Below are 27,953 nucleotides of genomic sequence, written 5' to 3'. Positions count from 1 at the left end.
GTATGAGTGCAATGGCATACATACGTCTGGCAGTATCCATAACACAGAACTGGATCCTCATGCTAAGATATACACATGTATATATATATATATATATATATATATATATATATACATACACACACGCAGATACTTAGGCTGCAAGCTCTAGACTATGTAAAGACTGTACAGTGTGGATGTTTCAACCCCTGTACTTTGGTTTTCTAAACCAACAAAAATCAGAATGGTGCTATATTTTATTTATGTGCTGTTTATTAGCCCAAATATCATAATGTGTATAAGAATCAGTTGATACATTTATCATATTTGTAACAGTGTAACTGTCGCAGGCATGCAGCGATTTTTCTTAGGTGGGATTTAAACGTTGTGGTGTTGGATGGCTTTCTTAGTTCCTCAAGTCTTCATACTGACAGAGGAAGAAGGCTGGAAGCAGGTCAGCTGCAGGTGCATGCTACTTTTAAACTCATTCAGCAGCTCCTCCAGTAACCTGTGGAGGGGAAAGCATTGTTATAGCTATAGCCAACAACAGTGATTATACTAACTAGAGCTGGAAATATGACAAACCATGACCAATTTAGGGACTGAGCACAGCATAGGGGAGTTAGAGTTTAGACCCTGAATAAGTCTAAACCCTTCTTAAAGAGTTATAGGCATTTTTTTTGCTGCACTTATTTAACTTTATAACCGGAGATATTATTTTACATTTGCTTTTTCTATTAACAAACCTTGAAACCGTTGTTTATTAACCTCCAGTCTGTCCATCCAGGAGCCCTGGATCATGCGTTGGGCTTTAAACAATACTTCCAAATGTATATTTCAATGCAGCAAATTCACTTTAATGCCAAAGTCGGCGACAACCAAATCCTTCTTTGTGGCTTTCCGGTCTCTCACGGATAGCGGTAACAGATTTGTAAGACTGTTTATGCACAGAACGTGCAGTATCTCAAGTTCAACAATCTAAGACCTCACAGTGACGTAGGACGCGCAATATAAATATAAATATTACTCACTTTTTATCAGACCCGCTTGGAAGTTGCGGTAGAGCTTCCAGAGCTTGTTTGAAGCTGGACCTATGTTGCATCAGAGAGGATCCAGATTAAACATTGGTACATATTTGTGCTGGAAAATCATTGTTCCTAGCATAACATTTTGATACTATGATGCTATATTTTTTTAACTAGAACACAAAGCAATTACAATTTACTAACAAGCATTTGTACTGTATACTGTATGTGTTTTTTTCAATCTAAAGAGGATCAACAGCTTCCCTAAATGTGAAATTGTACAATTCGATATTCGTTTATACTGTTATAAGTGTTTATATATTGACTCTAAGTAGAAACCGGTGGTGGACAATGATTGTTTTAATCATCCTTTTAAACAAAAATGCAAATTTACAGCTCTTGTAACAAAACTGTTATAAATAGCAGAATGGTAAGACAAACAAATGTTATTTCAACATAAAGACTACACATCTTTCTGAACAATAAGACTTTGATTACATTCCGTAATTGTTCTATGTATTCTGGTAATGATCATCTACATTCCCTGGTTTTAAACTGGAACCAACATGCTACTTCTACAACTGATAGAAATGGACAAATTGAAGCAACTTTCTCTTAATGTACATGATCTTCATTTTATGCGCTTTTATTTTACAGTACTGGATAATATATTAATATATGGTTATTGTCTGTGAATAATCTCCAGTAGTTCATGGATCTAATCTTATAGTTTTAGACTCTTCTGCATGACACATTTAGGTTACTTTTAATGTCTACCCACCATATTCAGTATTTATGTAAATCCTCCAAGAAAATATTTTAAGAGCAAAGATGTTCTTAAATAAACAACCTCTAATCTAGTGATATGAAAATGTCAGTGGAGGGCAAATAGACAAAGAATTAAAGGGATCACTTTAGACTATACTCAATAAGATCACAGGCAAGGTAACAATCATCATTTAAGAGTTTTATTACAATAAAAAGGTTAAAAGTGACAGAGCATAAGCAAGTACAACTGAATGACTCAATGAAACGCAGAAACGAACTTACTTGCTGTCATTAGTCAGATAAACTGCAACTGTATCCCTGAGAGCACAAATTTCAAGTCTTGCCTAGAAAAAAGAATACAAAACGAAAATAATAATAAAAATGTCTGAAATTAAATCCCGTTTCTGCTCAAAAACACTTCAGATATATACTTTTCTGGTTTGTTTGGAAGACCACAGACATGGGCGTAGGAACCGGGGGGGACAGATCCCCCCCAGTAACTCATGCGGGGGGACCGATAATGAAGAAATCCCCCCCAGGGCCGTAGGACCCCCCCCAATAGAAACGCCGCAAATGTGGCCCGCGAGACCTCTAGGTGCGGCCCGCGTAAGATCGGCAGCCAGGGCAACCGATCTTACGCGGTCCGCACCTCGAGCCCTGCTACTTACCTGTGGGAGGGTATTCTGTACTGGACAGAGGAAGCGGAACCCAGCAGAGTTCACGTGACATCACATCACATCCTGCTTCCTCTGTGCAGTACCAGAGAACGCAGAGGGAGGCCGCGCCTTCTGAAGTCTGTGAGCGGCATCGAGGAGCTGCAGTGCAGGTAAGGGGGTGGGGAGGGTGTTTGAATCAGTATCTGTGAATGAATGAGTATATGAATGAGTGTGTGTGTGATAGCATGGATGTGTAAGTGCTGGAATCTAGGCATGATGGGACTGTGATTGCTGTTAGCAATCACACTCCTATCATGCCAAGTCAGCCAGTACATGCTGAAACCTAGCTAGCTGCCCCCCCTTGTGTATTGATGCTGCCAGCAATATGGGGTCTGCACATCACTTACAGCCACCCTTTACCAGCATGTACTGGCTGCCTGGGTATGATAGGAGTGTGATTGCTGTTAGCAATCACACTCCTATCATGCCAAGTCATATTGGTAATTTTTTTTGTCCAATTGTGGTGTGTTACCTACTTTTATTAAAAATGTGAGTTTTTATTATTATTTTTAAAGGTGGGGGGTCATTTTCGGTTTTGGGTAAGTGAACCGTGAATGTTTTGGTCCAGAATTTTCATTTTGGTGTATCCCTAGAATAAATAGAACAATTTCATTTTTAATTATCCTGAGTCCTGAATTTGTAGTCACAAAACTTTCTAGGCCCAGAAATCAGTGAGAGGAAAAGTAAAGGTTTTGTGTCATTTACTTTATTTTAATCTGCATATTTTATTAAAGGCCATATTTTCTCACAGTGAAAAATGAGTGCGGCCCGCGCACGTATACAATTCTGATGAAGTGGCCCACTGCAGAAAAAAACTTGGACACCCCTGGGGTAGACAGTGAGAAGGGGGGGTAGGGAGAGGGTAGCTAGTGAGAAGGGGGGGTAGGAAGAGGGTAGCTGGTGAGAAGGGGGGGTAGGGAGAGTGTAGCTAGTGTGAAGGGGGCGGTAGGGAGAGGGTAGCTAGTAAGAAGGGGGGTAGGGAGAGGGTAGATAGTGTGAGAAGGGAGGGGGTAGATAGTGTGAGAAGGGAGGGTAGGGAGGGGGTAGATACTAAGAAAGTGTGAGAGGGGGTAGATAGTGTGAGAGATGGGGAGAAAGTGGGGATCTGATGGGGGAAAATGCTGTCCCCCCAGATTTTTAGGGGTTCCTACGCCCATGACCACAGATATGCATTTAAGTTTGTGATTTGGTTTGAAATGTAACTTTCTCCCGGTCATTTGATATTTAAAGGGATACTGCAACCACCATATTCATTTTGCACGGGCATGTAAAATTCTGCAGAAATTCTCCAATGCATTTGTCTCTTCCTGCACCCCTCAGCTATTTTCTGTTGAGTTAATTCAAACAGCCAATCAGTGACAATAAATTTTAGACCACAAAGGACGATGGCAGCTCCTGCAGCAGGGCTGCATCTTCAGGTAATTGCTTTTTTTTACTTTGCATTTTGGAAGAATACTCACAGAGTACTTTAAAATGAATTGTTCGTTAGAAAAGTGCCAAGAACATTAGATTGATCCTTTAATGCGTTTACAAATATCCCACCAGTAAGTAACTAAACCATCTAAATCAGTTTCACCAACTGAATTTGTTGCTGTCAAGTCTGTGGCTCATTTTAAAATAGCCTCAGATGTTAGAGGGAATTGTTAAAACTATTTTGTACACTCATGTGCAACACTTAACTATTAGTATTCAAACAAATGTATGGTCCTTATAGCCTAATACAATAACTTGTCCTTTTAAATAGTCTTATAAATGTGAATGAATCAGAAAGAGAGTTCATCTATTAATCCAACCTGATGTGTTAGGGTAAGGTGGCTTTTGGTTTGCTCTGCAAAATACATTTCTTGTGCATTTCTGTTACTTGATTCAAAAGTTTTTAATAAAGGACAGACCTGTAGTGCCCCATTTCTGCTGAAGGAAGACACGCATTGCATGAGTCGGCTAAGTTCCTCACCCACAGATTCCACGATCTTTGACATTACTCTGGGGACCAGTTCTTTTGAAATGGCAAATACCTGGAATTAACAAACCAGTGAGTTTTCTGATTATACAGAGGCTGATTTTTATCTTTCTAGGTGGCTGCACAGAATTAAACTTTAAAATAAAAAAAAAAATAAAACATAAAAACTGGAAAAAAGATGTTTCGTGCAAAAGCCACAAACACTATGAACTTTATCTTTTCAATTCAATTCTTCAAGTCGTCACAAGCTATTTTATCGATTCATGAAATCATATAGCTTACCTCTGCATGCACAGCAATTATGTTTACCAGTGCCTCCTTCAAATAGTTTCTCACACCTGTATTCAAAAAAATAATATATATATGACAATTTAGTAAGTTCACATTTTTCTCAGTTAATGTCGCACATTTCATCAAAATGTTCTAGGCTGAAAATGTATCTTTATCATGACATAAAACAAGTTATGAAACTTACAAACTACACTTATATATGAGTCTCTTTGAGAGCCATGTTGAAATATAAGGGAACTAAAATTATATAGTGAATTTTGTTTTTTTATTTTTTTATACTGAACGAGGTGAAACCATAAAACACTGCCATGACTAGGACAAAAGGGGCTTAATCACTAAAGAGAGAGCTGTGGTTTCAACTTCCGTATTCACTTTTAATTATGACGTGTTAGCAATGGCAGGTTTCTGTAGCAAAAGGGGAGCTGGCCCTGTCTAATGTATGAAGGGGCGAAGAAATCTCACTGATTTGACTATGCATTATAAAAGAACCAGTCAAGCTCTTCTAGCAGAAGATGCTCATTGCCCCTTTATACTGTATAGTGAAGTCAAAGAGCTGAAAGACAAACCCTCCAGACAACTCTCCCATCAGCAAATAGACCTCAAAGTCAAATGTTGGTTGAATTAGAACTGTTGTGGTACATATTTTTAAAAATGATGTAGATTAAGTATTACTGTTGAATATGCAATGAATAAGGTCTAATAGAATTAAGAAGGCAGATGTTCTGCTAGCACATATGAAATTAAGCAGGAATTGCCTTTGAAATCTGCCTCGTCTTTGATTAAGGTTAATGCCCAGGGCAGGACTTTTTTAGCTTGATCTCAGTGGTATTTTATATATTAGCAATAATAACAAACTGTATGAGCTAATGAGCCAATATATTATGAGTCTCTCCGTAGCACAGTTTATAATATGCAATGACGCATAAATCTATGTTTAATTTTATTTCTTTAATGTTATGATTAATATGATTTCATTTATTAATAAAAATTCCAGCCAAGCTCCTTCATTGTCTGCAAAAGTCACCCTTGTTAAAGGACAGGTTGTAAAAGGCAGTCAACCAGGTGACTAACCTAAAAATAAAAAATGACCGTCTGTCAGAGACTGGGTCCATACAGAAAACTGTAATGACCCAGAGTGCCCAAAGATGGTGTTCAGGAGTTATTGCGCAGAAGCGAAGTTGGACAGGGCCTGGTGCAGGGTGACTGCACTCTCCAGGGTGTTGAGCACCTAGGGTTGTGCGGCCACATACCAGCGCCCGGACATAGCAGGGGATGTTGTCCAGAACAAAACAAAGTGATATCCTGCAGGCACCCTGGAGCACGCATGAGACATAGCTCTACAGAGGGATGTGCAGGATGCTGCAGGCTGGGAGTAAGGAAGCAAAGCAGAGTAACAGCAGAAACATAGCAAGCAAGGGAGACAAAACAAGGAACAGGGAGACGAGCAAGAAACATAGCCAGACAAGACATACATGGTACAGGACACAACAGAGGACAGGGAAACAAGGCACACAAGGGATGGAGTGAGGAGCCTCAGATGCTTCTCCTTTAAGCAAGGATAGGAAATCTTAACTGGGACATGGGGGAGGGGAGAGCGGAACCGAAATCCTCAGATGATTCAGGGAAAAGAGGGCAAAGGCACATAAAAGACAGACACACATAAATACAGGAACTAGCCTAGGACTATATGATAACAATTGGAGATTTACTCACATCTTATGGCCATAGTATGCTTAGCCCTCCCCTACGCCAAAGTACTCCAATACACGGGGGGTCCTAGTGCTAAACCCTGCCTAATGAATCACTAATAGGCTGAAACTAAACATTAAATCTATGCAGAGAACAGAGAAGGACATACCTTTAGACTGCTGACTGAGACAAACATAACAAACGGGTGGGGCACACCTTATAAAGGAAACAGGAGCTAAAGCTAAGAGCAGGACTGGAATCAAAGAATCAGAAATACAGGACAGAGCATAAGGAAATCCAGGAATGGATTACAGCAAAGGGGGAACAGTAGCAAGACAGGGGAACTGTAGTGAGACAGGGGAACCTAGAGACAAGCAGCTCTGCAGCCTGAATGGGGCGTGACACCGTCTTTTTAATTCCATCACTTCTGTGTGCCTGAGGCTACTTGTGAGATGTATAAGCTTCAAATAAAGTTGAAGGAGGAAGCATACGGGTTCGTTTTAAATACCCAGTAAGTCCATTATTTTGTTAACTTTCACATAGAGAAAGAAACACAGCGTAAATCATACTGCAACATTGTGTTTCACAACACCACACAAATATAATATTTATATATAGTAAGCTGGGTTGGGGTGTCATAAAATACAATATCTAACAGGTCATCAACCATATAATCATAAGTACATCTTAAATATATATGCGTCACCAGTACTGATAAACCAAGAATAATAACAGATTAATTGCTTAAATGTAATGACCTATGTGTTACATAAATTTTTTTATTTGTCATCTGGCAAGTGGTGTGAAACAGATTACTCACAGTGTCTTCTTATTAAACAAAATGCTTTTTTTAAATGAATTCTAGAATTGGTGTATTCAATAATTCTTTTTCAAATAAGAACATCCAGAAGTTATGTCTGTAATGTAGTAACATGGTGTGTAACATACATTGTTACCTATGGAGCTGCTGATTAAGAATAAGATTGAGTGTTTGTGATGGAGATGGTTAAGACTGGTTAAAGTGGTACTAAAAAGGCACACAGGGAATACTGTTTTAACAGAAACTCATTCTTAACCAGCCTGGTCATCTAGTCTAATATGTGTATTACCAAATACAGTTAGGAGATCCAACATTTTACACAGAATATAAGCCTCTACAATTTGCTGTTAATAAAACTAATGACTGGAATAGCAAAAATATAATGCAAGCTATTTGCTAATGTCTAAAACTCCAACCACAAGGGGATAAGTAGTTATTTTAACATATGTGTAAAGATAATTTGGTGTAGCATAATTATTAAAGGTATATACTGCATATGCATACATTAATTAACCTACATTCCGGGGACTATTCACTAAAAAGAGTTCAGTTTCAAGTCCTTCACTTTGCTATTAATTATGAAGGGTCAGTCCTGGCATGCTTCTTCAGCAAGAAGGGCTGAGCTTCCCCTGCATAATATATCATGTAAACAGACTTTAAAGAAATATCATTGATATAACTGCATTATACAGGGTCGGCTAAGTTCTTCCTGTAGCAGACATTATTTGTGGTTGGCCCTTCATATGTGTTGTAAAGTCAATGAGTTAAAGCCACAACTCTCCATCAAACTTCCCTGATAACTCTCCCAAGAGTAAACACACTATGTTTTAGGTTGGAGACTGTCTGAATGATGCCCGGTGTACTGGGTAATGAGATATATTTGTACAACGACAGCCAACACACTCAGCATGGGGTTCCAATACTCATGGCTTCTAGATACAAGGATCAAGTAATCGCCACTGATACTTGCTTATTAGAATATTTCACTTTGATTTCTATGTCCCCCAGGCATCTACTTTTAGCAGATCCTTTAAATACTCTCTTTCTTTGTATTATTTAAGCATTAGTTATGGTGAACACTGTTTACCATTACATAGGATAGTTTTTCATGTGTTGGGTTCTTAATTGCTACACAGTTATTAAAAATGTATGTATGTCTGAGCTGGGCAAATATAAACTCAAACTGTGTTACACAATAAATTGTTAATCTGGTTGGTATTCAAAATACGTATAATTCCCCGACCTTTAAAAAATAGTGTGGTCATCTGCTGGTCGGATTTATAAGATGCTGATTTAAACTACCTGGTGACTATGATGTCATATGTGTGAGAATTGTCCCCACCCACAGCTCTCGCCTACTTGTCTAGGTAAGAGGTACAACACACTATTGGGATTTTCCCAGGAGGCCAGCAAAATTATTATCTGTTAAGAACAACTTCATTATTCAGATTTTTTTTCCCAGTAAACCCTAATCAATCACCTATACAATAAGCAGAGAGGGAAGCTTGTATGCCTTATAGAGTGTAAAGACAAAAAAACAAACAAATAAAAAGTCTCACTAACTTTCCTTCCTTCTGCTCAATGTTTGCAAGACTGCTTGAAAAGAAGCAAAAAAACCAAAACACATTAAAACCCAGAAAGGAAACATAATGGCTGTGGCTAGGAAGTCTGACATCAAGCACTCTTTTTATCTCTTTGGTTTTTTTTATTATATACCAACGTGAGCTTTTTAAACAAATGAGTGAGTTGTAAAAGATACAAGGATTCACAAATGAATCTCAATTACATTGCATGCTTGTGAGCAGGGTAATCTTTTGGGTCTATTCACTAAGAGCTGTGGTTTCAACTCCTTGATTTCAATAATGTGGTTAACACAATAGAGGACAGTGCACGATTACAAATGGATCTGCATAGGTTGGAGGCTTGGGCTGGGATGTGGCAGATGAGGTTCAACACAGATAAATGTAAGGTTATGCACATGGGGAAGAAAAATCCAGGCTGGGAATATGTATTAAATGGGAAAACACTGGGGACGACTGACATGGAAAAGGACTTAGGAGTTTTAGTTAACAGTAAATTTACCTGTAGCGACCAGTGTCAGGCAGCTGCTGCTAAGGCAAATAAAATCATGGGGTGCATCAAAAGGGGCATAGATGCCCACGACAAGGAAATAATTCTACCACTGTACAAATCACTAGTCAGACCACACATGGAATACTGTGTACAGTACTGGGCACCAGTGTACAAGAAAGATATAGTGGAGCTGGAGAGGGTTCAAAGACGGGCAACCAGAGTAATAAGGGGAATGGGAGGACTACAGTACCCAGAAAGATTATCAGAATTAGGGTTATTTAGTTTGGAAAAAAGACGGCTTAGGGGGGACTTAATAACTATGTATAAATATATAAGGGGACAGTACAGAGATCACTCCCAGGACCTATTTATACCCAGGACTGTATCTATAACAAGGGGACATCCTCTACGGTTGGAGGAAAGAAGGTTTCTACACCAGCACAGACGGGGGTTCTTTACAGTAAGAGCGGTGAGATTATGGAACTCTCTGCCAGAGGAAGTGGTTATGGCAAACTCAATAAAAGAGTTCAAAAGGAGCCTGGACGTGTTTCTTGAAAGCAATAATATTACAAGTTATGGATATTAGATTAATAGGGACAGAACGTTGATCCAGGGATTTATTCTGATTGCCATATTTGGAGTCGGGAAGGAATTTTCCCCCTGGTATGGGGCAATTGGCATCTGCTTCATAAGGTTTTTTTTGCCTTCCTCTGGATCAACACAGTAGGGACACAATATGTATATAGGTTGAACTTGATGGACTTTGGTCTTTTTTCAACCTTATGAACTATGTTACTATGTTACTATTATAGTTGTGGGATCCCTTTAAATTTTAATGGTGTCCCATTTGCAAATGCATGGATCAATTCTGCAGGATCCTCCCATATGTATTTGCCCCTTGGCCCATGCCTGAGATGTGTTCAGCCACTTAGTTGGAGAGCTTTTCTGCCCGTGACTGGCTGCTTCTGAGTAAAGTATCTTAGCACCCATATTGTGTAAAGCACAATAACTGTAAAAATATAACAATAATAATACAGAACTGGGCAATGAAGACCATATTGTGCACACATGGCATGAAATGCTAATGAAGTTTATAATTCTTACCTCTCATACTTTAAAAGAGTGGTTTATTTACAAATGCCGTGGCACATTTAGCTTGCAAAGTAAACTGGGTGCTACAATGCTAGCAAATATTTACCAAAATTATGAAACACTACTTGGGCAGTAAACTTCATTCATTATTTTCACTGACGTTATTATCTTTCAATAGCCAGAAGCTGGAAACACTTTTGGAACATGCCTACTTATTTAACCACAATTTCCTGTTTTCAACTTTTCAAATCTCCTATTGCTCAGAGCTAAAAATAGACACACATAATGTTATAAATAAAAAGGTGCTTTTTTGAGAGCGCTGATGATGGGTTAAGGAAGATGCTCGTGCCTTTTCCAAAACACACATGTATAGCAGTTGTAAATTTATTGTAAAGCATGCAACATTTCAAAAGAGGGGAGAAAGTGATACGAAATGAGTTCTGTCCACATAATGCACAAACAACAGAAAAAAACAAAACAATGATTGTTACTTGCTTAGGAAAGTACTGCAGAGCATCTGATAATCTCTATCCATTATGTGTGAAAGTGGATATGACACATTAGAGAGCAAAACTGAAGAGTAGTGATGTGTTACTGCTACAGGCTTGCAGTCTGTCTGAAACATGAATATTCCTTGATACAAAACCATTGAGTCAAGTTAAAAAAAAACAAAAAACATCCAACTAGCCAACTAGTCACCAACTAGCCACATATGAACAGGAGAAAGGCCTGCCTTTTGTCATTTACAACCCCAAGCTCGATATGCTTTTTGCTCGCGAAGGTATGTATAGCTCAATGATTTAAATAAAGCCAAGTGTGTGTTTTTCTCATTCTCATACAAACAAGCACGATGAAAGTAAGGCTAGCGGTTCCAAAATAATAGCTCTAATACTGTGCCTTTTACTGTCAATGCCTAAACCAACAACAAAAAATACAGATGTTTCCATGCACAATACAAAGGCTTTTATCCCACCATTGGCAACTAAGCCAAACAATATGTGCTCAACTCATTACAGGTTAACACATTACTCTTAGACAAAGAATATACTATTTAATATGGTAGTAAGGTTTGCGCTTTGTATATGAAAATGGTGCAATAGTCAATTATGGACTTGATGTATAAGAGTATAATATGTATAAAAGTGACTTTTTCCCCCCCAAAGTGTCTGAAGTTCCCGTCGCTGGAATTAAAATGTACGTTACACATACAAGGACACCAATTTAAGTTGCCATAGTCTGGTCCCTCCCTTTAAAAGCTGAAGGTCGGAAAGGGTCTGATAAGTAACATTTTTATTTAAAAAAGTAGTCTAGGTCATACATAGAATGGACTTCCAGAAGTCTTAAGAGAATGGTTTTGCAAACACACGTGCCTTAGGCAGACCAAAACATTCACTTAGGTTTACACTATTGTAGAGAAGGTATAGTTCGTGGGCATTATTGCTAGGATTGTTTTAAAATCATATTTGAAGATACTCAGGCCATTTAAAGGCAAAAGTACATATCCTTATCATGTGTGGTGCATATCTAATTTCAATTTACTGACTTGAAAATCTAGTATCATCTTAACATATCAAGATATAATCTACTATGTTTTTGCTGGGTGCGTTTGATCCGTTCTACAGCAGGACAGTGGATTACCTGTGGGAGTCTGGCAATCTCTCCAGTCAAAATATCCAGCATAAATGCCTGGCTCCAAGGAGCCAACGATAGGATCAGTTTTAATCTCAATAAATGTTTCGAACAGCCTTTGGTCCAGGTCCCTCAAAGAACCCGTGGAAGCCTGGAATGATAAATAAAAGAAACATCATTTTTAAAATGCAAATGCTATGTCAGAAAACATATTTGCTTGTTGTGTTTGAGAACCAAAAAATGATGGCTCTTAAAACGTAAATTGAATTAAAGCTATATTTCAACTCAAAACAAATGACACAGAAATAGTAGGAAATAATAAAATGAGGTTAACAGACATGGGAGAATATTAAAGAAACCAAGAAAGTTGTTACAAATCTCAGATTCTATGGGTGTCAGAGAAAAAGTAACAGAAAACCCAAAACAAAAGTGATCAAATGTAACATTTTATTCACACATTTTAGAACTACTTTTCAAAAGATTTATCACACTAAAATCTGATGACACTTTATGCTTGATATTTTCTCTATTATGTGCAAAAGAAGTTGCCATGATAAGAAAAAAAACAGCAACTCTTATTGTGTTCAATAAGGGAACTCATTTAAAGTGGATGGGGAGAGGGCATGGCCAAAAACCGTTCCCCCACTCGGAGAAAGAGAGAGGGGTAACCCAGAGAGAGACACAGGCAAGCAGTGCTTTGCAGGTCAAACCCAGAGAGTTCCCAGAAATATGAAACAAATATAATACTAGCGCTAATGACCTTGGGCTCACAAAAAAAAATAAAAAAATAGCTCTAATGAAAAGAATCAGGTAAAAACGATTGAAATATAGATCATACAGAATAACAACAAATGATTAAAGAAAATCTGATAAAACCAAAATAAAGTGAACCGGCAATGGAAATTTTAGTTTGCTGATGACAAACAAACGTTGACTGAAAATGGATAAGCATTACTAGAACTTTTCAGTATTTAGCACAGAATTTGCATTCTGAAAATAAATTTAGATTGAATTGTAAGCAAACTATCTATTTCTGGAAATACAGCAAATATGGCTACACAGCCGAAATCTGCCTCCGAATAAGAAGCAAATAAAAAAATAAATAGAAAAAATACAAAGTAATGTCGCCCACTCTTTTTATTCTTTGAATCACACAAAAAACGTTATATAACTGATAAACAGGGAGGTAACATGGACTGTTTTTTTTTTTTTGGTTAATGATAACATCTCATCGGTGAGACGCTGACAATGAAAGGCATTGTTCCAGAAACTCACATAAAAATCTGATTGCATTGGCCCGCATAGCTCTGGTTGTATGCAATGTAATAGTATGTCCTACAAGATAGGACAATGGCATCTATGTGGGAGAAACAATATTCAAGAGATGCACTTTCAAGCTTTCTCCGACCTGGCTATCTCTATACTGAACTGCGGTTTGACTGCAGGATGACGTAAAGTGCAAATGTTTGTGTCTTTACCTGTAATATCTGCTCCTATTTGAATCTAGAGTTATTAAAATGGAAGGTGAAGGTGCCAAAAATATTGATATAAGCCCAATATTTCTACCCAAACAAGTGTTCATCAGGGTACAAAGACTGGCCTGCATTGACATTTTTTATATCAGCGCTATTCCTTATAGGTCAATATAAATCTGTGCTGCTACCCGGAAAAACATTGTGATGGCATTATGTACATGGACAGTGTATTTCTTACCTTAGTTATTTTCTCAATTCCTTGAAAGCCGTGCTTCTCAAAATGCTCAGCGATGTTTAGTAAGGTATGGCGCTCCAGATAGCGACAGTTGCTTAGAACAATTAATAGCCTTTTTTCCTGATAAAATCAAAAGTATTACAGACTTCAGAAATAAGTGTGTGCAAAACAGGATGCTTTATAAATCAGTAAATACTAATTAAAAAAATTCTTACAACTTTAAAACCAGTAGATTTCTCAATCAAGCTATGGGACCCAATCTCAAGCAATCTCTTACTAAACCCGCACCACTCCAAACATTTTAGGTGCAAATAACAGGGAGTGGTAACAAGGAGGGGCTTGATTAAAGATGGTGCCAACACTGGACCATGCACTTAAAGTTTCCATCCCACAACATATCGAAGTGGAATGTCTGGATATGATACCATAGCCCTTATGCAGAACTTTAGCGTGTGGTAAGGAGCAGAGTGGGGCAATTGCCCTAGATGGCTTGTAATGCTGTGCGCCGGAATATGACGTATTTTCTGGCTCTCAGCAGTAAAGCAGCGCGCACCGTGGCAGAGCAGGGAGACTCGCCGCAGGATTGCTTTGATGCATTGCAGCTCCTCTGATTTCCATAAGCAGTCATGATCCTTACTGCCTGCAAGGGCAGCATAGTGGGCCAGCTCGGTGCCCCAGTGCCCGAAAATTGGAGGTATGTAAACCCTCACTTAAAATTACATATGACATGACCCAAGATAGAAATAGAATGCATAGGCCGTGTGTTCTAAATACTTTGAGACTTTGTAATTGAGCATGGGTACAGGTTGTGCGATATGGAGCCCTTAGGCTGCTATTCCTGGTTGCCTAGTAAAGGATCTGAGAAGCCTTCTCCCTGTCAGCGGACCAATGAGGGCACCTGGTTGTGACCTTTAGGTTTCCATGGATCAGACAGCAGCCAGGTTACATGTAACATGGGACTACTATTACAAGGTGTTACTATCAAATTAACATTAAAATGTTTAATTAAGGTTTGCCACACACTTATGCTTAAAAGGTCCTTAAAAGTACGAGGTGATAGGGGACGCATACTACACTCTGTTATAGGAAATGAGACCAGGTGAACGGTGATTCACTTAGTTCTGTATGTAAAGCTTTTCCAAATCCCACAAGGGCAAATTAAAATGATTCTGTCTAAGGTTTGTGGCACTTGAGAAGTGATGGACATTGTACAAATCAGAGTGTTTAAAATGATACATTATGATATAATTGGAAGATATCTTTAAGAGACTAAGATAAAATGTCTATACATTTTGTCTCCTCCCGTGATATATACCACACAGCCACAGATGCGCAGGGTAAAAATGTGTTCTTTTCGGGGGATGCATTGGATATTTACACTGCCAGAAAACTACAAATAAAAGTACAGAAGCTTTTTTGCAGTAGAAAGTTGAGTTGTGCGTGTTTCTGGAAAAGAACTGACTCGTCACTTCAAGCTCAATGATTAAACTCGATTGTTTTCGCCTCCCACCACTGAGGGAGTATGGGAAAGGGAGATCATTTACAGTCCAAGCTATGACCAAATTGCATTCAACATATCGTAACAAATATTGTATAATATATAGTACATTTGCTGAGGTAAAAATATATAACAAGCAAATTAAGTCCTTAGTTTCATTGTGGCTCTATTTAAACCCACACGAAAACATCATTATAACCAGCCAGGTATGGAATATTGCCACAAATGAACCATCAAAATAAACACAGTTAACATGAACAAATGTACACCCATAAACCTAAAAAACTTTACTTTTTTTATTTTGGTAATACGGTTGAATGAATACTTTAGCTAATACAGTTCATTATAATGTCTAAAAACCAATATAGGAATTCTATGAATGAGAAATAACCGATTTTAGGTTTTTCTTGCTAATTTAATAGGATGAAAGGTAAATTTTACTGACTGGCAAGCAATTGACTTTTGTATTAGAAAGAAGAAACCGTAAACAATTCTACGAAAGAAAGTGCTGTGTGATTCATAGCAAATTCTTATAAACTAATGCACCAATATTCTCTGGAATATCCAATTCTAAGAGAGACCATATAACAGTCAATATACCATGGTTAAAACAGCTCAATAAAGTGTTATAAAGGTAATATATTTAATATAGTGTAAACATACAAATGCTGGGGATTTTAAAGTCATACATCAGTGTTATTTTTTATAATTATAGACTCATGCTGTGTTTTGCAAATTTCACTGCTGAAATGCAAGTCACTGAAGAAATGAAAAAAAAATACTTACAGGTGATATGGTAAGGTCTTCATGGATACTCCCAAATAAATCAGGAGAGGAAACATCAAGTGAAATACTTAAAGAAAAAAATATGTATAAATTAATAATTTGTGGATTTAGGAAGCCCAAAAATCTGTATTTGTTCAATTTGAGGTTGGGTGTGTGAATGATACCTGGCATCCAGCCCAATGTATTAAAACTGGTCCAGTATGCATTTGAATTCATTTATATTTTTAACTGCTAAAACAAATAATTGCTAAAATGATCATATGTTTGCATTCAACATATTTAAATTTAGGGATTCTCCAGAACTATATTTATAAAAAAGATGCTATTCACAACTTGCAAGTTAAATTTTCTTAAATCAATGTTTAATGAAAGTTATATAAATTATATTTATTTCTATAGCACAATTCTCAATATAAATGTAATAGTTTGTCAGTACTAAACTGTTGCATCTGAATACTGATACTTTTAAGCAAATCATTTGACCTAAAATATATGGAAAAAACGATTTGCATGGAAATGTGGTATGTCAGATCAGCTTGTAATACTTACTGCATTGTGTCCATATTACCCTCAGGTTTTGTGCTCAGGTTTTCTAGGCTGGCTATAAAGACCTATTAATGTAAAACAAAAATTGAAAAAATAGGTACTAAACAATAATTGATGGGCCTTTTTGGGGAATTTTGCTATAGGGAAAAAGTGACAAAAGTGATTTTGTATTAGCATTTAAGTTATTGAGTCATTTATTCAGAATATAGCATTTAGAGGACATGTGCACTAGTAGATTCATTTGTAAATGGCTGATCCCGGCTACAGGGGCAGCACCATTTGGAAAGAGTCCGCTGGTGTTGCAGTCTTTGATTTAGTTCTTTTGTTAAAGATAATTTGAAATACCTGAATAAGACGAATGCACAACTGGCACATGTCATCCTGTACTTTCTGTTGCTGAAAAATCTGTATTAATAAAAACATAAAAATAATGTTTTTAAACTACAGTTACTATACAAATATACAGTGAGTTTGCCACTGCAGTAGTAAAGTGATGATAACTATATCGGAATTACCCCATCGCCTAAAATGGAAAATACCGGTTTATGATAAAATAGATGTTACATCAATGCAAGTGTTCATGAATGCAAAGCATCACGCAGCATGCATGCACACCTAGATATCTAAACACCTTACATTAACAAACCTTGCCATTAATTTCTCAGGAATTGTGGCCAATTGTGAAACCAACAGTAGCAGGATAGCTTTAAAGGGTACAGATATGTATAGGGATCAGGCATGGAGGTCACAGCACATAACATAGATATAATCTCCAAGATATGCGTATGGGGTCAAACTAGACATCACACGTTTTATGGGCTGACAGCTAACAACGTCATGTAAACCACTGTGAGAAATGCTAAGAGCTCAGCATTTTCTCATACCACTTTACAGACTTCTCGGCAAAAGCACAACAGGCTCATTTACAACGCAGTGGTTATGAATGCAGGTGAGAGCGCGGACGGCCCTAAATATAGAAATGCCATAACAAACAGTATAATATCAGGCCAGTTAGTAAAACGGGTTACGACATAATACTCTAAGAGCATTGTAAACTGCTTGGGGGCTCTGCACTCTTTCCCTGCCTCTTGGAGAGCAAAAAAGGCCTTTTTTTTCAAAAAAAGTCTTAAAATCTGAGAGGGAACTACCAATTTATTTAATTTCAGGTTAAATCATTTAACCACCATTTTTCTTTTGTTTATGTGGAATAGTTGTCTTTTACTAAACTGGGTTTTTAAATTACTAAAGGTATAGTCAATGAGTGTTTCCTTAGATATGTTACAGATAATAATAATAATAATAATAATAATGCAGGTATTTTTGTCATGAATCAATCTCTGATCCTAAAATACTCAATCTGCTTTGTTTGTGTTTAAATAATACAGTAATTTAAATAATTATTCCTAATTCCACCTGTGAAGGCATAAACTGCACTTACACTTGCTTCCCCAGGCTTGCATTCAATGACTGGCTTCAGGGATTGCAGGGAGTGAACAACACACTGCTCAAATAGGGTTGGCTGCAATAAAAACATAATAAAAAGATAAGCATTCAGATTTGGTTCAGATGGAGCACTTCAGCACTCAAGCAGTACATCATTTACAAGAAACAATGGCTGTTAGGCTGGTGGATTGTTGTGCGATTTGTACGGTGGGCTAGTCTCTGGAAACTGTATCAAATAAAGACAGTTCTAAGTATCTTACAAAAGATACAGTAAACTAGACCTACACAGAATTACTTAAACAGTGGATGACGACTACAGGAAAGTACCATATATATTATACATACAGTGAAGTCATTAGTACATATGGAGTCATACTTCACTAAATACTGGATGATTTCCATATTACATGCATGCTCATTCTTCTGTTTAATTACGTGACATTATGATGAGGATTGTGGGCGCGTGCGCACGCAGGCAACCCTGCGGCCATAGTTGCCAGTTTTATCGCAATGCTGCCTTAGTGCAGGAGGAGATTTTAAACGAAACATCACTTTTCCCGTACGCATATGCTAACACAATGTATAGGTTAGAGGTTTCCCTCTACCAAGTAACACCTTGTCATTTTTCGATGACAGGTAAACTTTAATAAGTAATATTAACTAGAGATCATAGAAAAACTATACGCACTGTTAATAATAATAATAATAATAGTAATAGATGTATTCCTTGCAATAAGAAGAGCTGCTTTAAACAAGCCAAAAAAGTCACATTCAAAGCAAAAATCTTGAAAAGGAATACATTGCATGCACCTTTTATAGGCAGTTTAGTCACTGCTATGGTTTTCCAGAAGGCTTTGATGATTTATTTGAATGTGGTTATTTTACATACTATTTATGAGAAATGTTTAAGAAATAGAAGTGTGTGTGTGTATATGTGACATATATATATCTATATATATATATCTATATATATATATATATATAAAATAAAACACTCTAATTAACGGGCAATGTACTGTCTCTTGATAATTATCAACATAATTCCCCTAACAGTCTGTAGGTTTTGAAGTACAGAAATCACAGTGACATAGATGATAAGCTTCAAAACAAGATAATGTTAAAACACTCATTTTTTTTTTTTTTTTTATTTTTTTACTGACTAGTTTTCCCCATAAAGGAAGTGGTTAAAACAGCTCAATGTGGAAGTCTGTGTTTTGATCACACCATTCAAGAACATGTGTGGATTGCAGTGTACAATGGCGGGTCGCTTTTCTATTACGTTTTTTCTCTTTCTAATTTGTTGGAGTCAAAACATATACATTTGGAGTCTATTCACTAAAGAAGGAGTTTGCAGGGGAGTAGAACATTTGAACTCCCTAATGTAACTATATCTTATGAATAGCAAACCCCATTGACCTTCTCCTGAAAGATGGGATGAGCTGGCCCTGTTTTAATGTATAACTAAATCAGAGAAGACCATTTTATGCAGGCCCCTTCTTACAGGAGAAGTTCAATGGTGTTTTCCCTTCAACTATGCATAGTAATATCATAAAGATGAAATGTTCAACTCTCCTTCTAACTCCCTCCTTAGTGAACAGACCCCACTCTACACCACATAAAACCTACCAAACATGAAAAGTACCTAAATCACAACATAAAATAGGTGTTCTGGTGTATCACCCTAATCTCCTCCCATTTCCACTACTTATTTTTTTTTGCCTGGGTAACTAAAATAATAGACCAGGGAGATGCAGTAGATCTAATAGCCGACCTAGATTTCAGCCTCATAAATAAATTGCAGTGTTTGGCTTTGGATGTTAAAATAACTGAATGGATAAGGCAGTGGTTGAGTAACAAGAGATAGACGGTTGTAGTGTATATATATATATATATATAGAGGAAGGTCTTGTTATTATTGGGTTACCCCGGGGATTAGTGCTGGGACCCATAATATTTTATTATTGATATTAAGAAAGGCCTTAATGGTGGGGCAAGCCAAATGGCAAATTAAATGCGTAAATTAGAAGAATAGTTGAGAGTGTGGTAGCTGCAGTTTAATGTTGATAAATGTAAAATAATGTACTTGGGACATAACAATCCCAAGGCAGACTATTGGAGGCACTGTTCTGTCAGTAACTCATGGTTTACTGAATAGATTCCCCAGGGTCATTTTATGCATTGATGCTTTGGGGTACTCCCCATGGTTTCTTGAATTATTTTATTGTGTTTGCCTATATTAATTCCAAAGGAGATCAATTTGAGGTATTTAATACAGATTTTGTAAAGTAGGATTTTTTTTCTATCATTTATATTGAAATCATGCTGTCTAGTTCTGACAATTGTCTGTGTTTATTATAACTAAAAGTCTTTCCTCCTATATGTTATTTAATCTGTTGACATATTTGTGTATTTCTATCATTCCTTTTTTTAATTTTACAGTTAAGTGTACATTTGAAGGTAATTCAATTTTCCTGAAGTGTTTCGGCACGATTTAGGCATGGATAAATGATTCTAATTCCTTTAATAGTAATAATTTAAGTGTACTTACCAATGAAGTTAACCCTTCATTATCAACAATCCAATCTTCCTTGTCAGCTAAGCGTTTAACTTCTGAAACAAATCAATTAACGTGAGATTACTCATGACGATCACAACACTAAACAAAGAAAATATATTGGAAAATGGCATTTAAATTAAGATTATTTGAGCCTTTTGTATCTGTAAGTCCAAAATGTTATGTTATGCAAAATAATGCCAATTGTTTTTTTGCAAATATAATATTTGGGCCTTTAACTTCAAATGACTGGCTGGGAGGAAATCATTTGTACTAGCGGGATGATAACCAAAGAATAGTCATACTCCTTATCACACACTAAATGTGTGGTGACCCACAGGAAGTGAGTGGGTAGTAACCACTATCGCTAAAGTCTCAAAAACCTATTAAAATTGCATGCTTTAGGGAAAAGATGGGTCATGTAAATGTAGGAATTTCTATAAACTTTTCAAGGTATCACAATAGGCACAAACACGTTTATAAATTGGATTTCTTTTACAGAGATGCCCCATATTTTCCAGGGACACAGAGACTTAGCCCCCAGCTGCCAGAAGGAGGTCAGAGGCTCACTGAACGAAAAAAGGTTCTGTATACTTGTACACAGGGACCCTGCACTCAGCATTCATGTAACCATAAGATTAAGCAGTTTGTATACCAAATTTTTTCTTTCCCATGAAAACCTTACCTTCTGTAGTCTGCTTTAAAGTGACTATGACACAGTGTACTCTTAAATCCAAAATCATGTCCTGTATGGTTTGCAACAAATCATTGGGTATCTCAAGAGCAGTCAAGGACTCATAGCTAAGCCTGAGAAACAAAGAGAGAATGAAAGTCCTCATTCTTTCACAACATTGCATGTGAATAATCAGTTCATTAAAATCATTTAAAACCCATAAACTGCCTTAATAAATTAGATAAAACAACTGGACATGACACCAAACATTGCTGCTAAGATCACAACTTCATAATCACATGGTGGTTATGCATCTCTGGTCTTGTTAACAACTGTATCTACAAATATGAATACAATAAATAAATAAAAAAACTACAGCTTATATGTATTCAGTTAACATTTTACAAACGAAAATATTAACTGAAAAAATATTGTTATCGCCTTTTAATAGCTTAATACTCGACTGGTAGATTTTGATGGTGGGGTTATTGTAATGATACTTAATAATAATAAAAAACAAATATTATTGCATGGTAGTATTGGCAGGTAAAAAATAAATATTATTAATTATTTCATTTATAATTAATTTATGTCTAATTATTGTGTTATGTGTTTTGCATATTTATTCAAATACTTTATTTTATGAATAAATGCCTGTGATTTTGGGATAGGTAGGGGTAGGTAACTTCCCCCCCAACATGAGAACAGAGGACTTTCACTTCATCATAGTGTCACATGAAAAGCTCAGGATGAATGATGGAGCTCAACATGTTGTTTTTTCAGTTCTCCTGACCCATTGTACTCACTCTGTGAGTCAAGGAACCAGTAACTTGTAGGCACTGCTAGAAAAGGAGACAACGGAAGACACCAGAGATTGAAGATATGAGAGAGAAACCCTGCAGAACCAGAAACCTCAGCACTCTGTCACATCTACTTATAGGCTTGTGATATTGCAGCATCATGGGATATCAAACATATAGCTTACAATCTAGAGAATGTATATGTGTAGCATTCATCTAAACATGTGGATGCTTATACCTCCCCATTAAGTTCTTGCATTTTGGTGGAAGCTGATTTGTTTTTGTTGCCTAAGGGTAAAGGGAGGACATTATAACAATGGGATTGGAAATTACCGTACATCTAACACAGTTCTTGATAGGGTATGCAGTCCCTCACTTTTAAAAACAGTTACACTGACTAGAAAGGAAAATGTACACACTATAGGTAGTTTTAATATTATTAAATGTATTAATATTGATTTTTTGAATGTGGTGGCTCCCCTTTAATGTTTAGAAATTCTATTGTTTAGCACAAGGCTAAATGCTCCCCATGGCAGAAGAAGGTAAGAGAATTCTGAAGCTCCACATGCTTAACAGCTGGCTTGTTGCACTAAAAATAAAACTGTTATGGAGTACATACTACAATAAAAAAACTAGTTATGTACTGGCATTTATAAAAATAGTGCATCATTGAAAGTGATGATCTCCCAACTTACCGAACAGTTTGGATAACTTGTGTTATCCAGGAGCCAGATAGGTCACCCCTCAAGTCCCACCCTCCATAATATCTACGTTCTTCTTCCCCAAGGCTAGACGGAAGCAAAGCCCCACGGATGAGCTTTACTAGTGTCTGCATCACTTCTTGTATCATTTTCTACAACACAGAAACCAAACAACAGTTTTAAACAATAATCATATCACCATACAATAAACCAGCTGGCACATTAGCAGTTCTGAATCAAAGGATATATCCGCTGATATGGCAAATAAATGCCAATACTCCCAAAATGACAATACATTACAAGCAATGTTGGTGCAACGCTGATGCTACTAAAAATTGCAACCTAGACAGTTAATGTTAAATTTTTTACAAAAATTGAGCATTGCATAGCCACGACAAACAATAAGTTAGTGCCCAAGGCACACAATTTAACACGCATACATAAGTAAAGATGTGGTCAAGAGCAATGCACGAAAGTTTATCCAACCGGTACAGAAATTATGAATTTTGTAATAGGCTGTACAAAAGGTATTTTGCAACATCCTCTAAAAGAAAGCACAATATTGGATAAATCTTCTGGTATGTTTACCTAAGTTAAAGGGACAGTCAAGCCATCATATGCACTTTTCTGCCATTGATTGACTGCTTGAGCAACCCTCCTCCGTTTTATGGCAAAAATGATCAAACACAGCTCACCTTGAAGTCATTCTGTCGTTGTCTTGCATTTTTCTTGGATTTTTCCATTTGGCCGGACTTTTCTGCAGTCTACATTACAAAGGCAAAGTATTCAGCGTGTGTTGTAAACAGCTCATATTCAAAATCAAGCCAGTTACAAATAATCAGTAGAATACATTACAATCCGATTCCATACAATGGCAAATATTTCGGCCAATTAATGTAAGCCTGTCCATTCCAAACCATGGCCTGTTTGCCTCTTGATTCTGCCCCATTTTTATTTGTACATGCATGTTTTAAGGTTGACTGTGGTAGTCTCTGTTCCCGACGACGACTGGGTTGTAAATTTTACACCAAATATTTCATTATTTTAAATAGCGCTGTAGTACTTTACACTCCATAGTACTCTATGAAGGGGGAAATAAAGGACATAACAAGTACTACATAGCATAACAATTTGGATTTAGAGAAACAAAATGTAAGGAGGGTCCTGCTCGAAGAACTTACAATCTAGAAGAGCATATTCCTAATAACAAATGGTGACATGATGCTCTACAAACGTCGGAGTTGATTCAATTACACTAAAAGCTGTGAAGATGATAGTTCACAATTCTACAGACAGACCTCTTGCTCTCTGACACCATTTTCCAGGGAAGTTATGCATAAGCCTTATATTATGAATATCATTAAGATCCTTAGGAATAGAAAACATCACAATATAAAAATATTTAGCATGTTAGCAGCCTTGGCGTTAGTCTACCTTAAAGCAATATAGTTACAGCACATATTGCATATATGCAGTTTAGGTTTCTGCTATGAGCTTTCCAACATTCTTTAAACTCAATTATTAATTCTATTGTTTAACATAGTTCACTGCTTTTGATAATAAAAAGACTATCTCTGAAGAAATTATTTTCTAAATTACATAGTGGTTACCTGCATAACTTACCCTATTTACCCCAATAATAGATCTTTGTTTGGTCTAGCTATATAGCCATGCTATGGCAAGCAGCCATTTTTTTAAAATGTTATTGTCACGAGACATTTTTTTATGTTAAAATATACTAGGGTGACAAAAGCACCATAACCGTCTCTGAAGGTCAGTATCATTGATGTATCAAAACTTTAGAATGTACAAAATAAAAAAGAAAGGTAAATGTCAGGAACAAAATCAGAGGTACCAATATTCCGCACCAGTCCAGATGTACGGTATCCTTGTGAGAGCTTTCTCCTTACATATAAGTTAGAGAAGGAACAGAAAGGTCCACATAATAAACATTTCAGCCCCAAAATTACAATATTCCAAATTACCATCCAGGACACAAAACACAGGTACTAATCAAACCAGGAAAATGGAAAAAAATCTAAAATCCTCAAACGTATGTGTATGGCTCAGTGTCTGTTATATAATCTAACAGTTGATGGAATGATGGAATCACTGCAAGTTTCCAATTTCTAGCAATTAAGGTTTAAACAGAAATTAAAATATGCATGCCGAGTATGAGCATGAAATCTTACATTATTAGGAAATAGTGCCATTTTGGGATTAAGCTGCACTGGAGGTTAAAACAAGGCATTTAACAAATTAATCACTTGGACCCATAAAAGATTCTTGCATTTCCATCACATATGGGGTCAGAGTATCTCCCAAACTACAGCTCTTGTGCGGTGTTCCTGGTTTGCAGTGGTCAGTACCTATCAAGTTTTTCAAGGAAGAAAAAGCGGTGAACCAGCGACAGGGTCATGGATGGCCAAGGCTCATTGATGCACAAGGGGGCGAAGGCTGGCCAATGTGGAAAAAGTTAATGCTGGTTCTGATAGAAAGGTGTCAGAACACACAGTGTATCGCAGTTTGTTGTGTATGGGGCTGTGTAGCTGCAGACCAGTCAGGATGCCTATGCGGACTGCTGACCACTGCCGAAAGCGCCTACAATGGGCACAGGAGCATAAGAACTGGACCACGGAGCAATGGAAGAAGGTGGCCTAGTCTGATGAATCACGTTTTCTTTTATAACACATGGAAGGCTGGGTGCATGTGTGTTGCTTACCTGGAAAACACATGGCACCAGGATCCACTATGGGAAGAAGGCAAGCTGGCGAGGGCAGCTGGGAAACCCTGGGTCCTGCTTTTCATGTAGATTCTACTTTGACACGTACCATCTAACTAAGCATTGTTGCACACAATGTACACCCTTTCGTAGACACAGTATTTCCTGGTGAGATTGGCCTTTTTCAGCAGGATAATGCACCCTGCCGCAAAGCAAAACTGGTTCAGGAATGGTTTGATGAACACAAGTTCAAGGTATTGACTTGGCCTCCAAATTCCCCAGATCTCAATCCAATCGATCATCTGTGGGATTTGCTAAACAAACAAGTCCGATTCATGGAGGCCCCACCTCGCAACTTACAGGCAGGGCCGGCCCGACAATGGAGCCGAGTGGGGCAACCGCTTTTTTTTTTAAAGCGAGAGAGAGAGGGTTTTCGCTTACCGAGCTGTCAGTACCCGCTCGGCGCCCCTCTCTCTCTCCTCTGCGGCGAGTCTCCCTGTTCGGTCTCGGTGCCGGCTTGTAATGCTGAGTGCCGGAAGATTACCTCATTATCGAGACCGAACAGGGAGACTTGCCGCAGGACTGCTGAAAGGTAAGTACAACGGGGGGGGGGGGGGTAAGGGTACATAATGGGGGGGGGGCGGCAGGGACGGAGGGAGAGGAAGGGTAGATAAGGGTGGGCGGCATTTTAAAATTCGTTATGGTTATGGCTGATCGGTGTATTTATGGATATGTTTTATGCTTTGTCAAGGTGGAACAGTTTATGTACTATGTCCCTAAAAATACAGGAAACTTTAAACTCATCATATATGTACAACATCAAATATTAACTTTATTTCAGCTCTTTACATGTAGTCAAATTACAGTAAAATGGTGATGTGATAAAAACCTAAATATCTCCCATTTTCATAGAAAAGTACCATTCTCTATTCAGAAGATATACTTTATGTATTTACTGACACCCTGTGGACAGCCTGTGCATGTTATAACTATTTTTATCTGAATAAAAGAGGATAACCAGAAAAACTGCAATGGTACCAAACTAAGATTCATGAGAGGAGGAAGGGATACTTTGCATTTGTGCTTTCTTCAGTACTTGTTAGTAGGACAAAGAATAAAAAAGTTAGATTTTTTTATAATTTTACATACTCCTGTTAGCCAACCAATACATTGTAATGAACGGTTCCTCAGTACGGACGTCTAAGATGAATTATTGATTTTAATTTTCCTGCAATATGGATTTCAGTCTTAAAAGCCTCAGTCAGGCAGCAGATTTTGGGTATTTGTGCTCCCAATAACCACCCTTGAATTGTCACTGCCATGGAAAAAAGCTAGATAGACTACGTGCCAGTGCATGAAAGCAAATGGAACTTATGCACAAAATATGTGTTTGTCATAGAAAAGGAAGGTCATTATTAAAATTGAATTGTACATTTCTTGGATATTGCTACTTGGGAAGCTGAAAGCCCCCATTAACTGCTCCTTAATACTGCATTTGCTCGATTATAAGACGACCCTGATTATAAGACGACTCCCCAAATCTGAATATTAATTTAGGAAAAAAAGAAAAAGCCTGAATATAAGACGACCCTATAGGAAAAAAGTTTTACCAGTAAATGTTAATTCATGTAAACTATTTTTTTTAATAAAAGCTATGATTGAAAAAAATATTTTGGTTTTATTTCCTTCTATTTTCCAACCTGCTCCCCCAGTTATGCACATCTGCCCCAGAAATGCCTTATACCCCCTATATGCCACTGTGCCCCATGATATGCCTTTTAACCCTATATGCCACTGTGCCCCATGATATGCCTTTTGACCCCCTATGTGCCACTCTGCCTCCAGAAATGCCTTATACCCCTATATGTCACTCTGGCATTAAGGGGGTTAAAAGGCATATTATGGGGTAGAGTGGCATATAGGGAGGTTTAAGGCATTTCAAGAGGCAGAGTGGCGTATACAGAGTTAAAAAGGCATTTCTGGAGGCAGAGTGGCATTAAGGGGGTTAAAAGGCATTTCATAGAACACTCTGGCTCCAGAAATGCCTTATGCCCCCCATTTAACACTCCCCCGCTCCCCCCAACTTACCGGTGCTTCTGACTCCTCTGTCATGCAGCCGGGGCAGCGCAATGTGTAGATGTCTACGCGATTCGCTGCAGCCGGAAGGAGGTGTGGCTAGCAGCGGGGGTTGTCTGCGTCCATCGCGCAGACCTTCCCCGGCTGTCAGAGATCAGAGTTCCCCGCTTTGTTCTCTCTGACAGCCGGGGAAGGTCTGCGCGATGGACGAAGACAACCCCCGCTGCTAGCCACACCTCCTTCCGGCTGCAGCGTAAGTTGTCTACGCGAATCGCGTAGACATCTACACGCTGCCCCGGCTACACACCAGGGACTCAGAAGCACCGGTAAGTGGGGGGGGGGGGGGAGAGACAGGAGGATCCATGTTTGGGGTCACTGAGCTGTTTTCATAGAAAACAAGTA

At 37.7% G+C, this 27,953-nt stretch overlaps 1 protein-coding gene across 2 annotated transcripts in view; it reads right to left on the bottom strand.

The window, feature by feature from the left end:
* Window positions 1–393: 393 nt before the first annotated feature.
* LOC149278675 (exocyst complex component 2-like) overlaps window positions 394–27,953 on the bottom strand; it is a 74,882-nt gene continuing 47,322 nt past the window's right edge. For both annotated transcript variants that reach the window (XM_089501893.1, XM_089501894.1), the window contains exons 13-27: window positions 23,449–23,517; window positions 22,748–22,905; window positions 21,265–21,386; window positions 20,574–20,635; window positions 18,021–18,101; window positions 16,928–16,987; window positions 16,586–16,647; window positions 16,037–16,103; window positions 13,756–13,872; window positions 12,052–12,193; window positions 4,731–4,786; window positions 4,381–4,503; window positions 2,055–2,116; window positions 1,011–1,070; window positions 394–487 (exon numbers count right to left, since the gene is read on the bottom strand). In XM_089501893.1, coding sequence (XP_089358019.1) covers window positions 394–487; window positions 1,011–1,070; window positions 2,055–2,116; window positions 4,381–4,503; window positions 4,731–4,786; window positions 12,052–12,193; window positions 13,756–13,872; window positions 16,037–16,103; window positions 16,586–16,647; window positions 16,928–16,987; window positions 18,021–18,101; window positions 20,574–20,635; window positions 21,265–21,386; window positions 22,748–22,905; window positions 23,449–23,517 — 1,335 coding nt within the window. The remainder of the gene's footprint in view (window positions 488–1,010; window positions 1,071–2,054; window positions 2,117–4,380; window positions 4,504–4,730; window positions 4,787–12,051; window positions 12,194–13,755; window positions 13,873–16,036; window positions 16,104–16,585; window positions 16,648–16,927; window positions 16,988–18,020; window positions 18,102–20,573; window positions 20,636–21,264; window positions 21,387–22,747; window positions 22,906–23,448; window positions 23,518–27,953) is intronic.

This window comes from Sceloporus occidentalis, unplaced genomic scaffold (assembly GCF_023333645.1).
Source record: "Sceloporus occidentalis isolate IW3139 unplaced genomic scaffold, rSceOcc1.0.p SCAF_186, whole genome shotgun sequence".
Taxonomy (NCBI): Eukaryota; Metazoa; Chordata; class Lepidosauria; order Squamata; family Phrynosomatidae; genus Sceloporus; species Sceloporus occidentalis.
This window is presented reverse-complemented; position numbering and strand designations above follow the sequence as displayed.